Source organism: Oculina patagonica, chromosome 4, assembly GCF_052425735.1.
Source record: "Oculina patagonica isolate OP01 chromosome 4, crgOcupat, whole genome shotgun sequence".
Lineage (NCBI taxonomy): Eukaryota > Metazoa > Cnidaria > Anthozoa > Scleractinia > Oculinidae > Oculina > Oculina patagonica.
Genome location: NC_135761.1, coordinates 5,275,645 through 5,291,878, shown reverse-complemented (window position 1 = coordinate 5,291,878; position 16,234 = coordinate 5,275,645). Strand labels below are relative to the sequence as shown.

Below are 16,234 nucleotides of genomic sequence, written 5' to 3'. Positions count from 1 at the left end.
GTTAACATGAACTAGCTAGTATAAAAGAGGCCATGCCAAGGTAAATTCTGACAAGCGGCACGGCGGGCAGAAAGTAGCGACAGCACATAAAATAAAATCGCGACAAAAGACAACCCTTCTCAGCAAAAATTTTGACAGCGACATCAAGGTAGAAAAACAGAGGACAAAGAACAGCCGTTTGGTATATAATTTTTACATTAATTTGAAGACCAAGAATGGTCAAAAATGAGGCTGAAGTATTCATTGGTCGCTGTGCTAAAAACGCAAGGTTCGAACGTTCCCCCTTAATAGTCTGTTATCAGTGGAAAAACTTTAATTCCCACAAAGACTAGCAATTTTCCTTTCAATTTCCGACAGCGACGTGAAGCCGGCGATAAAACAGCGACACGGGACATTTTTAAATTCAGACAAGCGACACGGCATCCCCCTGGCAGCGCAGGGCTTCATTAATAACAAAAACCTTTTGAATAGACTGGTTAAAAAACACCGACAAAGTCCTTACAGATTGATTAACTGCGACCGAACAAGCCTTTTGTGTGATCCACTTGTTAACGTAGCATCTCACTGTTCATGACAATGTGCAAACTTTATAAATACGGGGGTTATATACCTGAAAAACGACCTTGACTTTACTTGTCCTTTCTCTGTTAATTAGAGAGAAGAGAGAAATAAACATTTTTCGGACAATCCCGGATGAATTTTAACGAACTTTACTTCCCAGCCTTGATTATATTTTAATGCTTTTAAACGTATAATTAAAATTTATTCTCGAACGAGCCTTTATTATTATTGATTCGAACTATGCTTAAGCTAGAAGACAGCCATTTTAGCCCAAGTCTGGCATTTTGTTACTAAATTTTTTAGCTGTAAATAAAAATAAAAATATGCAAAAGCAGACAAAACGCTCTCTAAAATGGCCCGAGCGAAAGCTGTTTGCAGCTTCTTAATTGCCTGAAAGAAAAATGAGAAGCAGCAGGAGATAACCAAGAAAAGAGATATAGAATGATTTTCTCGATTTAACCACCAATGTTGATCAAATTTTGAGTGCAGGACTTCTCTTCATCTATTGCTGGGTGACAATTTTCAACTCTGCTGTATTTGACGGTTTCTCGAGGACTGTTCCATCCGCAAGCAAAACCAACTTTGAGGTATGATTCAAATATATTGCTTTAATGTGCGTTAAAGGATGCCCCAGGAACAATCTATGTCAAGGCACATAATGAATACATGATGAATTATGTTTTTAAACGTAACTTCAAAGTCGAGGTTTTTGCTCAGTAGTACAAAAATCAGTTGCGCAATTTGTTAAAATGCCCATAGTTTTTCGTCTAGCGCGCTTAAATTCAACGGGCTAAACTAGATATTTGTATTAGATATGACAAACACATAGCATAACTCTCTCTTTAGAACTCTTTATTTGTCAAGATATTCATATAACCTGAGAGTTATGACCCTCAGTTAAAATTTGGTTAATTGAATTGCGATAGTTGTATTTTTCGAACGGTCAAAATTTGGCAAAACGAATTTATTTTAAAATGAAATATAGCTATAGTAATAATATCTCTTTTATTTAGACACGATAATTTTACAGCAGAGCTAGAAATAATAACCAAAGAATTTTATAAATTTTACAAATTGTGTGGAAAGTAGACCAAGGGAAATTTCCATCTTTCTGTAATGGCGTATTAAAACTGCTCTATACTGATTTAAGAAATTCAATCCGCCATCGTTTGGTCCTCGGGCTCGATCAGGCGGTATTTCCAATTTTACTCGTTTCGACAAAAAAAATTAAACTCGCAAAAAGTTTTAAACAATATTTAAAAAAAAAACATTTAACGATAAAAACTGCGATAAAGTGTTTCTTAACAACATAATAAGAAAATTTTGTTAAAAAAAACGACGACGTCTCGGCGTTGAGCTAACGTCATTATCAAATGAAAGTTGATAAAAATGTATAAATACTAAGTAAAAACAATAAATCTATCGCATAAGAAATAAAAGAGTTTCGCACGTACGGATAGAGTCAGTCTGCGTGTTTTAACTCGGATTCCAATCCTTTATGTAAAGCCACCCAGACTGACTCTGTGGTGCAGGACTCTGTTTGAAAGAACTTTCTAACGCTTATAAATCTTGTGCGATTGATTTTTTTCATGTTATATTATTTTATCAACTTTTATTTTGCCTTGTCAATGAAGGTAGCTAAGCGTCAAAACGTCGTCGTTTTTAACAAAGTTTTGTTTGATATATTTAATCGCAGTTTTTTGTAGTTAAATGTTTTTGACGAAATGAAAGAAAATTCGAATTTTCGGTTCTGTCTTGGGTCTCTCGATATTTACAGACAGGCGCTCTTAAATTTGCATAAAAATGTCTTTATTACATTGAAGTCACTATCTGTCTTCTCATTGCCTAAGAGCCTACAGTAAATTCTTGGAATTGGCGCAACCTACAGATTATCCACTAGGGGGAAAAAAACTACTCTGGAATAAGTGGTAATCTGCTAGCAGAGATTAGTGAATAAACTGTAGGTTGCGCGCTCAATGCATGATTACCAAGGGGGGGGGGGCTACCAAGAGCAGTGTCAAGTTCACGGGTGGTGAAAAAAAAAAAAAGAAAGGGACAGTGGTGAGAGCGCTCGCCTCCCACCAACGTGGCCCGGGTTCGATTCCGGCCCGGTACCATATGTGGGTTGAGTTTGTTGTTGGTTCTCGTCCTTGCTCCGGGGGTTTTTCTTCGGGTTCTCCGGTTTTCCTCCCTCCACAAAAACCAATACTTCCAAATTCCAATTCGATCTGGAATCAGTGGGATCAAGAAGAGCCACCTAGTGGAAGATCCCACTGTAAAAATTCCCATTCCCATTTAAATTCCCATTTTATTTAGTTAATCACTGGTTGAACTGTCGAGTCCTTTGCCGCTCCCGAAATTTATAAAGAACGTGAAAATTTCGTGGAAAGGCCATAACACTCAATCCGGAGAAGTTATAAAAACAACGCATGGAAAAAAATAAGTTTATTGAAAAGTTGTTTATAACACGAGTATTTGCATAATGTCTGGCGATCTGAGACACTAAAGGTCCTCCATGAAACATTTCTTTTCAAATGGAAATTGGTATCCTTCTTGCCAGCGGTAAAGAGTACGTTTTTTTTTGTTTCCATAACTGCTTTTCTTGTGAATTGGGGTTTAACTTCCATGAAAAAATCATATTTGTCGTGACCCTCGGAGTGGGGAGAGGGGGGATGCTTGTCGTCTCGAATTACTGATTTTGGTCATATTAAGGGTGTTCAGGACAGAACCCAATATTTTTTTAGCCGTCAAGGTCTCGTTTTGTGTTACATCATTAAAAAAGTCACTGTAGCTCTTATTTGTATCGCCGTCCCTTTCATATGGGAATGTCCCTCGTGGTCTTGTTTCGGATTTTCGATTCGGCTTCTCGGAGTACATCGTAGCGTGTGTCCCTTGAAACGAATTCCGTAGCCTCCTTTGCACAACAGCAACGTGAAATTAACAAATTCCGTGTTGCGTGAGACCGTGAACCATGACGTCGATTACCTATATTTCTGTTTGGAACTTAGCGCTATCCTTACATATTCAGCTGACGATAGACGCCAGCTGTCCGATAGACAAATCGACAAACTGAACAGATTTTGAGATTCGCGAGACTTTTCGAATTTTTTTTTCCTTAATCGACATTGCCCTCGGCGTGGCCGTCTAGCGTGGTTGCGTACTGTTACTCCCTGTTCGTACTTACCTCAGTTTTGGTCGGACCTGCAACGCGGACACCCCTCCGGGCTAGGTCCGTAATGACGTTGTGCCAGGATCTGCAGCTTCTTATTTTATCTGCATGTGCATGAGATTTTTAAAACAACGGCGTGTCACATAACAACCTAGTTAATGGGCCAGCTCACCATGGGACTCTCGTAGCTCAGTTGGTTAGACGGCGCCCAACCGGTATCTGGGAGGCCATGGGTTCGATTCCCGTCGGGTACTCAGAATTTTTCTTTGTCCCATTCTCTTGTCATTGTTGAAAAAATTCACCAACATTATTTATCACCGAGCTTAAAATTTACCATCTTTATTATTTACTACACACTTGATGATTTCGACATTGCTGATCCTAGCAGTATGCAGAACGCATGTCACATATTAACCTAGTAAATCGCCCAGCTCACCATGGGTCTCTCGCAGCTCAGTTGGCTAGAGCGCCCAACCGGTACCTGGGAGGCCATGGGTTCGATTCCCGTCGGGTACTCAGAATTTTTTTTTTTTTTTGTCCCATGCTCGTGTCATTGTTGAGAAATTCATCTTCATTATTTATCACCGAGCTTAAAATTTACCATCTTTATTATTTACTACACACTTGATGATTTCGACATTGCTGATCCTAGCAATATGCAGGACGCGTGTCACATATCAACCTAGTAAATGGCCCAGCTCACAACGAGTCTCTCGTAGCTCAGTTGGTAAGAGCGCCCAATGGGTTCGATTCCCGTCGGAAAGTCGGGGACTCAGAATTTAAAATTTACAATCTTTATTATTTACAACGGAACTCTTCTAAATTGACAGGATTTGAGCACACCGCAGACGTCGACGTTAAGGTCCGAAAGATAAGGTTAGAATTAATTCATCCCTGCCAATTTTTTGTTGTTTTAACGTTTTCTGTCAGATTTGATTATACGTACAGTTCTCCTTGTGACAAACCGAGGAACGTTCATTTTACGGCTCTGTCTCAGCGCGCGGTAAATTTTATGGGCACAGTTTTTTCGGACACTGTCCTTCGGGTGTCGTCTCCTTTGCGCTTCCTCTGTTGATTACTTATAAAAACGACGACAGCAATTGAATATGTCGAGACTGCGTGGTTGGTGTGTTTTCACCATCAATCAAAAATATATTTAGGGCCAAGGAGGAAATTTTTGAAAGCATGATATTTCTATATTACATCTGTGTATTAGATAGGATCATTTTCCATTATTGCAGGCTATTCCTGTTTGAACAGAATGCCTCCAGTAAAAAATATTATCTTTACTGCGTCTTTCAATAACACGCGAACACTGTTAAAGTCAAAGGTTCGTTTTTCGCTGCTGTCAATCATCTACGCGAACCTTTCAGGAAACAGAAGTTCACTTCAATCGGTTCAAAAGGTCGCATCCGTCGGTTGATTGGAAGACGAAGTAAAATAAATGTCATGTATGAAAAAATACTGCTTTTTATTTTAAGCACTGACATATTGTTTGCATGTTCCCAAATTGACATCAGTATAGTATTTTCTGGTTGTTGCTTTCTCTTTGTTGTTTTATTTGTTGATGGTGTTGTTGTTTTTGTTGTTGTCGAGAAAGTCGTTTGTCATTCTCATTTGTTGCTGTTGTTGTTTGAATTTTTTCCTCTCATAAACGGGAACTTGCCTTCTTCTTTAATGTGAATTCTACCTACATGTTCTTAGTTAACAACAGTAAGTAAAACAGCAGGGCTCTCAGCAATTTGCAATTTTCTACATCCTCGACGCGCGCCTCTGTATCACTTAAAGTGCTTCACCGGTTATCTACTGTTAAAATAAGATACAAGAGAGATAACTCGTTGTTGTTGCGGCTCAAAGACCACAAATCGGGGTATGATGAAAATTGTTTAGTGTGTTTACCATTGAAAAAATCTCCTGCGATAACGTTGCAAAATTGCTAAAAGGTTGCCTTACTTGTAAAAATGCAGATTTCCTCACAAACCGTAGACAATGATAAAACGTTTACACCTGCTCTCAAGTTTATTTCCTTAACAGGCGGCACAGCGCCTGGATAAAAAGAAATTGAGGTTAAAGTTGAACGATGCAGATAGATCCGGTCACTAAATTGTGCATCCTACGATTATGTAAACAAGTATTCTTTCGGCTATTTCAGAGGAATCTTAATTTCAATGATTTTTTTATATCTCCTCTTAGCTAAGCGCACTTTTTTCAAGCACCTCAAAATTTCGCTGATTCGCAATCTTGATTGAAATTTGATACTGCGTTAGAGAGGGTTAAATTAAAAACATAAAACTGAAACGCATTCTAAGAATGCGACAAGAGTAACAATGCTTCGAGCTCACGTGCAGACGTACATCTTCATGCAATTTTCTTCCAGTGTCGAAAATAGGAGAGTTTTTCCGGTGATAAAGGAAAAAATTAGACATGTGAAGACAGACTAGAGAGCTATAGAGGTTTTTTTGTCTCTTTCATTCGCCTGCGGCATTTGTTTTAAATAATTCACTACGAACTTTACTAAAAGCCAAGCCAGACCGATTTAGTGCCAGTGCACGCCGCGTTGAAGTTGTAACGTCGAGGTTCTTTTTTGGACTTAACCAAGTAAGTGCTTTTATTCCGCTAAATAAGAATTCGGTTCTGTTCTTGTGTCTCATAAAACAAGATTTCCGTAGATGTTGTTCTAAGACTAGTTTCACAGACCAGTTTTCCCTGCATTACTCGCCTTAACTCAACAAGAAATACAGAACATTGTTTTCGCTGTTCATAGTTCTACAAAAGGCCATTGCGACAAATACAAGAATAATGGGGTTTTGATCAAATGCAAACTTCTTTCATATTTTACTAAGTCAGAAAAAAAACGTAATGTGCCTAAATTTAGGTAAAAAAAACTTTGACTGTTTGCCTGAACAAACAAAACTCCAGGCTTGCGACCAATTCACCAGATGGGAACAATGAATTCTCGCAATATTGAATACGAGTTGTCAGGAGTTAAATTTTACATAAAAATGGTTTGTCAGTGACTCTGATCTTTTTTTTCAAAAGATTTGGCAGCTGCAAGTCCTTAAGCCTTCGTCAGTAAGAAAAGCGAGTTCCGTGTAAAAAAAGAACAAAAAAAAAAATAAAAAATCTACATAACACGCAAGTTGAAAAAACGTGGCGTGAGGCTTTTGCGCGTGACCAAGAAACGATACCAGTGAATCTCTTTGGCTCGTGCAATGGCTTCGGGGATTATGATGTGATCGTTTCCAGTATTAGGGTCTGACATAGAGTGCCAGGATTTAAGAAAGATTCGCTTGTGCATGGAAATCAGCCGTAAGTCGCAGACCAATTCTACAAAGCCCGGCATTAGTTTCGGTATTGACGGGTTTTCTGAATTAACTCCCTCCCGGAGTTGTTAATAAAAGACAAAGGGTAGTTGTTCAAGCGTTTTTGCTGGAAACGATCGCCTCATAATCCCAGTAGCCTACAGTGGCATCAAGCAAGCATAAGAGGGTTTTTTGGTCACGCGCACAAGCCTCGCTTCACGTTTTTGCAATAGCGTGTAACACGGAACTCTCTTTTATTACTGTGCAAACGATGAGCAGAGTCAGTGACAAACCCTTTTAATAGGCTCGATGTAGGTTTTTTAGCCCTAGGGTGGTCATTTTGAAAGTGAAAATGATCTAGGAAGCCAATTTTCGATGTTTGCCAAAATACACCATAATGATCAAATATGACCAAAGTTTAATTTTTTACTGGTCACTTCGTCACATAGGTTACAATAGCAACACTTGTCGTTTTCATTTGTTTTCAAACAAGCTTGATTTTCTCAAAATCTAGATTGACTCTTGGTATTAACTTTTTGATATGTTAAAGTATAGTGGATTGACTACCTGTAGACAAAATTTTAGAAAAATCTGTAAGAGCGTTTTAAAGTAAATCAAGATTAAAGTTTTTTGTAACTTCTTGTAGTTTCCTACAATCGGCAGTCAATATACTTAAAAAAGCTTGGCAAAAATTGAAGATTGGCTTCCTTGGTAATTTTCCGTTTTCAAAACAACCACCCTAGGGCTACAAAACTACTCGAGCCTTCTTAATGTCAATTCACCTGTCCAGATGTCTTAAATTAAAAAAAAAGTTAAAGGAACGAGGCTAAATATTAAGGCGACAGCCCCCGTGAAGAAAACATCAAAAGGGAAAGAAATAGATCGACGAAGGCTGAGGCTTGGACGAGCATTTTTTTTTTCTTGAAACAAGCAGAGAGTGTGCAAGAGTTGATTGACCTCGTCTGTCTGTCAAACGAAAAAATTTGAGCAAGTTCAAATTCTATGAGAGTTGGCTGTCGGTTAAAGGAGATCAACACAGGAAGGTATAAACATTTACATAATTCGTTTATAACACAGAAAACAGTCTAGCTTACTAAATAACTGACAATTCTATATCGTAACTATATTGCTAAAATAATAGGTAACGAGGTCCCTTTTAAAAAAAAAAAAATTAATAAAAAAATGGGCGGTAAAGGAGATCAAACAGGAAGGTATAAACATTTACATAATTCGTTTATATCGACGAAAGCTGAGGTTTGGATACGAGAATTTTTTTTCGTAACTTATCGCTGAAATAATAGGTAACAAGCAGAGCGTGCAAGAGTGTCCTCATCTGTCTGTCAAACGAAATCCACTCAAAACTTTGCGCAAGTTCAAATTCTGTGAGAGTTGGCGGTCGGTTAAACGAGATCAACACAGAAGAGAAAAAACATTTATATAATTCGCTTATATCACAGAAAACAGTCGAGCTTACTGAATAACTGACAATTGCAAATAATGGCCTGGTGTAGCTAGCTGAAATAGTAGGAAACTATATAGATGAAAACTGAAAATATAATAGGCTGCTGTTCAGCGAAATGTTGCTGCGATAAACATTGCGGCTCAACTGAAAAGCGCCTTCAAACCCTTAATTTATCAAAAGAATAAGCGCCAAAGATTGGATGGATGAAAATGTAACTCGACCAGAAAAATTGTTCCGTAGAACATGATGTGGGAAGCTGCTAAATGGTTATGTTTTTGTTTTGTGTTTTCTACACAAAATGAAACAATGAAAAGTTAATGTAGTGGGAGGATATAATTCCAAAAACGCACAGTTATCGCAAAGTAATTGTTTTTTGTTTATAAATTGTATCGGTCTGCCATCTTGAGTTAGGCGCTTGGGGGAAGGCAAAATAAATTACGGATTTATCGTTAAAGAGCCATCGTTAACCAGTGTCCTTTGCGCGCCTCGGCTATATCACTCAAATATAAATGACGACAAAAATGAAACATTTAAATATTTAAAGAAACTGCTACTTTGAAATTATAAAGCTATTGAGCATTAAAAACACGACATGCGTTCTAATGAAAGTAATCTCTTTAAACGAGCGTATTTTCAGTAATACAGAAAGATGCCAAGGCAATGTGGTAACCGGTGGTCTTTTTTGAAATTATGTGCCGCAAAACTAAGCCGGCATGACTCGTTTTTCTCGCAGAATTTTCTCACATCCTGCAGACATTTCTCGGGGTGTTTGTTCACAAATTTAACAGGAATGTGACTTGCACTGATTGTAAAGATCATGTATAGTTTACCAGACGAAACGAGATGCTTGCTGATCGCTAGCACTATGTTAAACTGAATAGGCCTTATCACAGTTTTCGACGCCATCTTGACGAGTAGGCAAAGCGGTTAGAAATTGGGAATCCGACGGCAAATATCTTTTACAAAAATTGAATTCTGGACAATTTATGAGTTGTAAAGTTAAGATACTAGGCAAAAGTTTTTATTTGCCGAGTTTGAAGGATGTAGCTGAGCTAGAAAGCGTTCAGTTACGTTTTTAATTTTATATTTTTTTTACGCATGATTGACGCGGTTCGCGGGAAAAATTATAGACAAATGTATGGAAAAATTAAAAACGTAACTGAACGCTTTCTAGCCCAGCAACAACCTTCAAACTTGGCGAATAAAAACTTTTGCCAAGCATATATATATTTGCCGTCGGATTCCCATACATACACTGTAATTTCTACCCGCTTTGCCTACTCGTCAAGATGGCGTCGAAAACCGTGATAAGGCCTATTTAAATGTATACAAACTGTCAAATTATTTGTATATGCTTTGCGTGTTTAGGCATTTTCTTTTCCCACGTGTACCTTGTCACAATTAAGCTAATAAGTCGGTGTTGGTTTCCGTTGTTGTGGTTTAAAAGTTCTTAAACGAGTGCTTTGAATGAATAACAATGACGTTTATCGCTTATTTTCGGCGTCGCTTATGTCTGACTCTCTCTAACATGTCAAAATGCTTTGTCTATTTTTGATTTATAAGTCACTTACAATATATATTACGCACTCAATTAAAAACAAATTTATATATAACACCTTAAATTTTGCAAAGCTTTTCTAAGGAGTTACACTACAAAAACATACGAAATATGTTTGAAAATACAGCATGTTAGTGCACTTCTACAATGCACGGCTAATTTCAGATTTTAAGTCCGAAGATATTCTTGACAATAACTCATGATTGAGGGTGTCACATTCTAGAATTTTCTCTTCGAATGTTTGAAATATGTTAACTATATTTAGAAATAATAAATGAAATAGAGGAAATTGTTTCTGTTCCTTCAAAAAGTGTCGCAATTTCCAAAGAAGCCAGATCTTAAAAAGGTCATCGTCTGATACACTTTTGCTCTCTGGTTTCCAGATAGGATTCGGCTGTCTGTTTTGCCCTGAACGTATATTTTCTGTGGTAAGTTATTTCTACTTATATTCTACTCTGTGGGAAATGTGATCCTGAATCCAAAGAGGAATATAACAACACGCGTGCCACTTTTGTATCAACGAACTTTTAACAATGGAACAGCTAATCAAATTCTGATTCATGGTACACTGTGGCCGAAAAACGTTGTCCGTAAAAGCGCAAAAGCGTTTACGCGACGATGCCGAAAGGTAGAATAAGTAAAAGAAGAAAACGTGGGCAGCACACCTTGAATAAGCGAATGCAAATTAAAGACTTACGTGTAAAACAAAAACTTGTAGATTTCTTTTCCACAAATGGAAAACCCGAATGAAAACCTATACCACCATTACGTCTAACCAAGCAGGCTTAACGCTTCTATCTGACAACGTTTCTTGAAATATCTCTATTCATAGTTTCTTTAGCCATCTCGCTAAAACACAGCCGGTGACGCCACTTCGAACCAGGACAACCAGGGCACCCTTTCGGTGTTGTCGCGCACGCTTTCACGCTTCTTTTGGACAGCCTTTCTCGAGGTAGTTGTATTAATATCATAATTCAAAGTTCAAAACTCAAAACTTTATTTCAAAATAGGAAATGAACAGGCTTCCCTTCTATTGACATAAACTACTCCCACAATATAAAATAATAAAAGCTGTGACTTGGTTTTGTTAAAACGCACACTAGGAAATGTCTAAAATAGTATTTTTTTTTACTTTTTTTAACGGGAAGCATGCAGGGTTAATGGCATCATTTTGTGAACACGCTCAAATACTATAATATTAAAATGAAATGTGGCTAGTCGGCAGTTTTTTCCACCTCCTATATATAAGTCAAGTGCCTTAAACTTCCGCACTAGCAAAAGTGATATATCATGTAACTTCTTCGGCTTGCTGAATAAAAAAAATATGCAGAGGGAAACAAAATAAAAAAAAGTAGTGTCTGCACAAGTATGATGTCGCATATACTACGACTTTCCTCTGACTTTGCACCTTTATTCCTTGTTTATAAACCAAAACCAGCGTAATCTGAGCCAGATATTGATGTTTTGTTTACGACACCGCAGCTTTATCTTGGGTCGCAAACAGCTTTATTTTAGCATTTCTTTAATGGATCAATCATATCACCTTTTTGGCGGCTTTTCCTTCATAAACTGAAAAGGTAATTTTGTTTATCTGCTGACGAATCAATCAATTACGTCGTACTGCCTTCCAAAACCAAAAACACGGACGGCCAAAATGATATAATCTCGTCAGTTTTTAATATGCATATATTCATGTGATATCAGTACATATCACACTGCGGATGTTTTACGCTGAGAGATAACGACCTAAGTCACTATCATATCAGCACTTGCTTTGTATTCAAGCGTTTAATCTCAAATAGATTTCGTAGACTTGTTTTGAAAAATCCAGAATAATTTAGGAGATGCAAAAACCTTAAACACCGAACGAGTCCATAAGACAGAAACGACTTATTCACCTAAAAAAAAAAAAAAAAATCCTTTCACTTGAAAAACGCCGACTCTAGTATGATTAACAACTGAAAGCACTTTTAAGTGCTTTCAGTTGTTTGTTAAAACAAACACTGATGAAGAACTTTGCACTAGTCCTGAGAGCCAACTAAATCACAGCAAACTGAGCGGCCAGTCCGTTTCAATAACCAACAGACGTAACACCAGCAATCAAAAAACAGCATTTGACTCTTAAGATGACTTCGATCTGCCCTGCAGGTGGTCTTATCTTGACTATTTACGACACTAAACGAACGAAATAAACGGTATATAATCCCTGAGTACTGAAATTTGAGTGCTTTTTTCTTCAGTTGTATTAAATTCCTTATTTTTCTTTCCTTTTTAGCGAACTATTATTGATTGGCCCGTTGACTGAAGCGCCGAACATGCCGTTGAACAACAATATCCCAAGCTTTAAATGGCAGTCTGTATATCTGGCCTATGGCGTCGTCATGTTCTTCATTTTACTGGTTGGTTTCTTCGGCAACCTGCTCACTATAATAGTCCTACGACAGCGCGATCACCGTAAGATGAGCGTCGCCCCTCTAATGATGAATATCGCCATAGCAGATCTGTTGATAATCATAGTTGGCTATCCAGTAACCATGAGCAACAACTTAAAAGGAGACCCGATGCGTGCAGGAAGCCCTTACTGCAACTGGTCTGCGTTTATAAACAGCACGACGGGCATGGCATCCATTGCTACCTTAACGGCACTGAGCGGAGTCGTGTATCAAACGGTGAAAAGAAACGCTCCCAATTCTACCGCTTCAAAAAGGCAATCCACTATTCTCATCGCAGGGTCGTGGTTTTACGGATTTCTCACTTCTTTTCCTCCGTTGCTGGGGTGGAACCGGTTTGTACCTGGTAAAGCCGGTTTTAGCTGTGGTCCTGATTGGGCAGCTGATGACAGCGCGAGCGTCACGTATATTGTCCTGTTGATCACTGTAGGCTTCTTTGCGCCGCTAATACTCATAATGATGTTTCATTACTTTACTTACAGGTAGGCGTTAAACAGAAGAGAAATTACTTCTAGAACGTGTATTCCGAGTCGGGTATTTTATGTGCTTTGAAAAATAGACAATGAGTGCTTCAAGTGTATTTCAGTTCCAATGTAGACGAGGCCCAATTTAAACCGTTCTCCCAAAATGTAGTATTGACTTAGAGTTTTAGAATTAAAATTGTGGTTTTGAGGTGGACTCCTCCTCCTCCTCCTCCTCCTCCCCTCCTCCTTCTCCTACTGCAACATTCCTCCCCTCCTGCTTCTCCATCTTCCGCCCTCCGCCTCCTCCTACTCTACTCCAACACTTCCTCCTCCTTCTTCTATCCGCGGGTCATCTCCGCCTCCTCCTGCTCCAACTCTCCCGCCACCTCCTTCTCCTCCTGCTCCTTCTGCTACTACTACTCCTCTATCTTCTCCTCCAACTTTTCCTCCTCCTAATCCCTCCTCTTTCAACCTTCCCTCTCCTTCTCTTTCTCTTTCTTTTCTTCCTTCCTCCTCCTCCTCCTCCTCCTCCTCCTCCTCCTCCTCTTTCTACATCTTCCTCTTTATCTGCTCTTCCTCGTCCCCGTCCTCTTCTTCTTCTTCTTCTTCTTCTTCTTCTTCTTCTTCTTCTTCTTCTTCTTCTTCTTCTTCTTCTTCTTCTTCTTCTTCTTCTTCTTCTTCTTCTTCTTCTTCTTCTTCTTCTTCTTCTTCTTCTTCTTCTTTCTTCTCAGTCCTTCACTGACTTACATCCATAATATGTTTATACTCATTCCAGATTGCTTAAACGTCCCCCAGTAGCGGGAGACCCTTTTATCCAAGCTCGTCGCAAGAAATACAAACAGAAATTAGCTTACATGGCCATGGCAATTACCTCAACTTTCCTGCTAAGTTGGTCTCCTTATGCCATTGTCAGCTTGACAGCAACCATCAAAGGACGTCACGTGCTTACATCCGGGGAGGCAGAAATTCCTGAGCTGATGGCCAAAGCCTCTGTTATCTACAATCCCATCGTTTACACGATTATGAATGAAAGGTTTCGTCGTACGCTCTGGGTGATTATTAGTGGAAACGGGGCGGAAGTGGCACCAGACGGGTCAAGAAATGGAACAGACAACCTTGCTAGGGCAGCCGAGATCTCAACGAATATTTAAAAAAGAACATGGGACATTACCGCATACCATACACTTTTATCTGTAGAGTTGAAAAACCTTTTTTATATGTTCGGAGACTTTACAGTCTCATTTGACAACTTAATTTTTAGTAAAACCCCATCCATCAAACCCTTATGATGACATAATATTTATAACAACTTTATTGCAATTTTGAAAAAAAATGCAAAAGGGTGTCGACAGAGAGTAACCCAATCTTCATGTACAGCCGAGCCCCTAAAAAAGAAATTAATAATAATAATAATATATATAATATAAAATAAATATAAAAAACTAAGATAAAATCTATATACATCTGAGTAAATTTATACAATAAGACGCACAAAGAAAATTTCAAGGAGAAAAATGTAGGAGGTCGGTGTTTGAAGGTTTTTGCCCTTTGTTTCTGTGGATCGAATTTATAACTATTGCATATAGTATGCATTTAAAATTCAATTCCGATCATTATCCAATACTTGTGGTGTAGGTTATTTGGTAAAATATATAGAGGGGCATATTACACGATGGCGAGAAGATATGAATTTTATGTTCGAGTGGCAGAAACGATATCTCGCGAGTGAGCGTAGCGAACGAGTGAGATATCGTTTTTGCCACGAGAACATAGGATTCATATCTTTGAGCCAACGTGTAATGTTCTTTTTATTATATGGAGACCAGATGTAGTTGATGTTACCGATTTTTATTTCATTATTTTCGAAAAGTCGCGCCAGTTTTTACTTTTACAACACAGCGTTCGTCTTCATGGAAAATGCAAAGCACCCGTGCCCAGGATATAGAAACGCTAACTGAATTCCAATCAAACAAAATACTTGTCAACTAAATAACACGTAAGAACTGGAAACATCACTAACTTTGACTTGAATCCGATGCGTCAAAGTCTTGACGGCCAATAGTTTTCAACTGCTTTTGTTTTCTTCTTTACGATATCTTGCACTTGTGAAATCCCTTGCGAAGAATTCCCTCCAAAAACCTTGGAATCGTCAAGGTTTGCATTATGGTGTTCTCGTTTTTATTTTTTTTGGAGAGCTCAATCTTTTTCGTTGCTTATTTAAACAAATTAAACCTTCGTGTCGATGCTTGCTAACAACAAACGACACGAAACCAAGTTTCATTCAACAAAGTAGAAAAGGCGCGAATCGTGACGTCAATGAGCGATATGTCACTCGCAAGAGTGTCATACGGAAAATACGCCACTCGGATCCCGGATGGAGTGGTGTATGGAATCTACGAGTGGTTTAGTTCCCAGTAAAACACTCTGCTCCATATAATAAATAGAGCTAAACCATTTTACAATGCAAAGGTCACACAAAGTAAAGTGCTTGTAACAAAAAGTCAACTGATGAGTTTTAAGTCGAGCATTCGAAAATCTGAATTAACATCATAGGAACAAGAAAGCAATGTGGGGTGTGAACTGTCTGTGGTATAGAGCTGTTCTTATTATGCAGGTGTCCATAAGGAGAGGTTAGCTGGGTGAGGTTCCGTTCGACTCTACATCTAAAGATGGGAAAACCAGACCTATCAAAGCCATAACTAATTAGGAAAGCAAAATTACCTCGTTAGCTAAAAAAAATTGAAAATGGAATAATATTAGAGACAATACAGGGAACATCTTTGTTTCACTGCCGTAAATAATATAGTGATCCGTATTTCTAGGCAGAACAAGTGCCTTTTAAAAAACAAGAGCTTACAGGTGTACTACACAATTCAAGTAGTTAATTAGGCCAAAATGTAAAATATATAGTTTTCGTGGATTCTTGTAATGTTGGTTTTCTAAAAATAAAAAAAAGTATTAATTGCATTGTGTTTGTTTATATATACATGCCGTTAGCTTCATTTCACAACGTCTCTTTAACCTTAATTTGGAAAACTTTTCCATTATGAGGTTAAAGACGAGGTTAAATTATCCGAGATAATTTTGTTCGCTAAGATACCAAAATCTTGATGCCCTCGTTAGCCAAGAAATTGAACACCAAACAATTGAAGCATAATACCCAAAAAATGCCTTTGTTCTCACTCATTGCAAACAGAAAAATGGTAGCAAATAACAGAGAATAAATAACAGCAACCGAGAATAACTTATGTATGTATACGTCTAATTG

At 38.2% G+C, this 16,234-nt stretch overlaps 1 protein-coding gene and 1 long non-coding RNA gene across 2 annotated transcripts in view; both read left to right on the top strand.

Annotated features, from left to right (window-relative positions):
* The window catches only part of LOC144651359 (uncharacterized), a 112,332-nt gene that overhangs the window by 10,876 nt on the left and 85,222 nt on the right, over window positions 1-16,234 (top strand). The window lies entirely within an intron of this gene.
* On the top strand, window positions 1,038-14,531 carry LOC144652126 (melanopsin-like). The gene is made up of 4 exons (XM_078512154.1): window positions 1,038-1,148; window positions 10,436-10,480; window positions 12,328-12,984; window positions 13,742-14,531. Exons 3-4 carry the CDS (start codon window positions 12,368-12,370, stop codon window positions 14,115-14,117), a joined length of 993 nt encoding a protein of 330 aa, XP_078368280.1. The 5' UTR covers window positions 1,038-1,148; window positions 10,436-10,480; window positions 12,328-12,367; the 3' UTR covers window positions 14,118-14,531.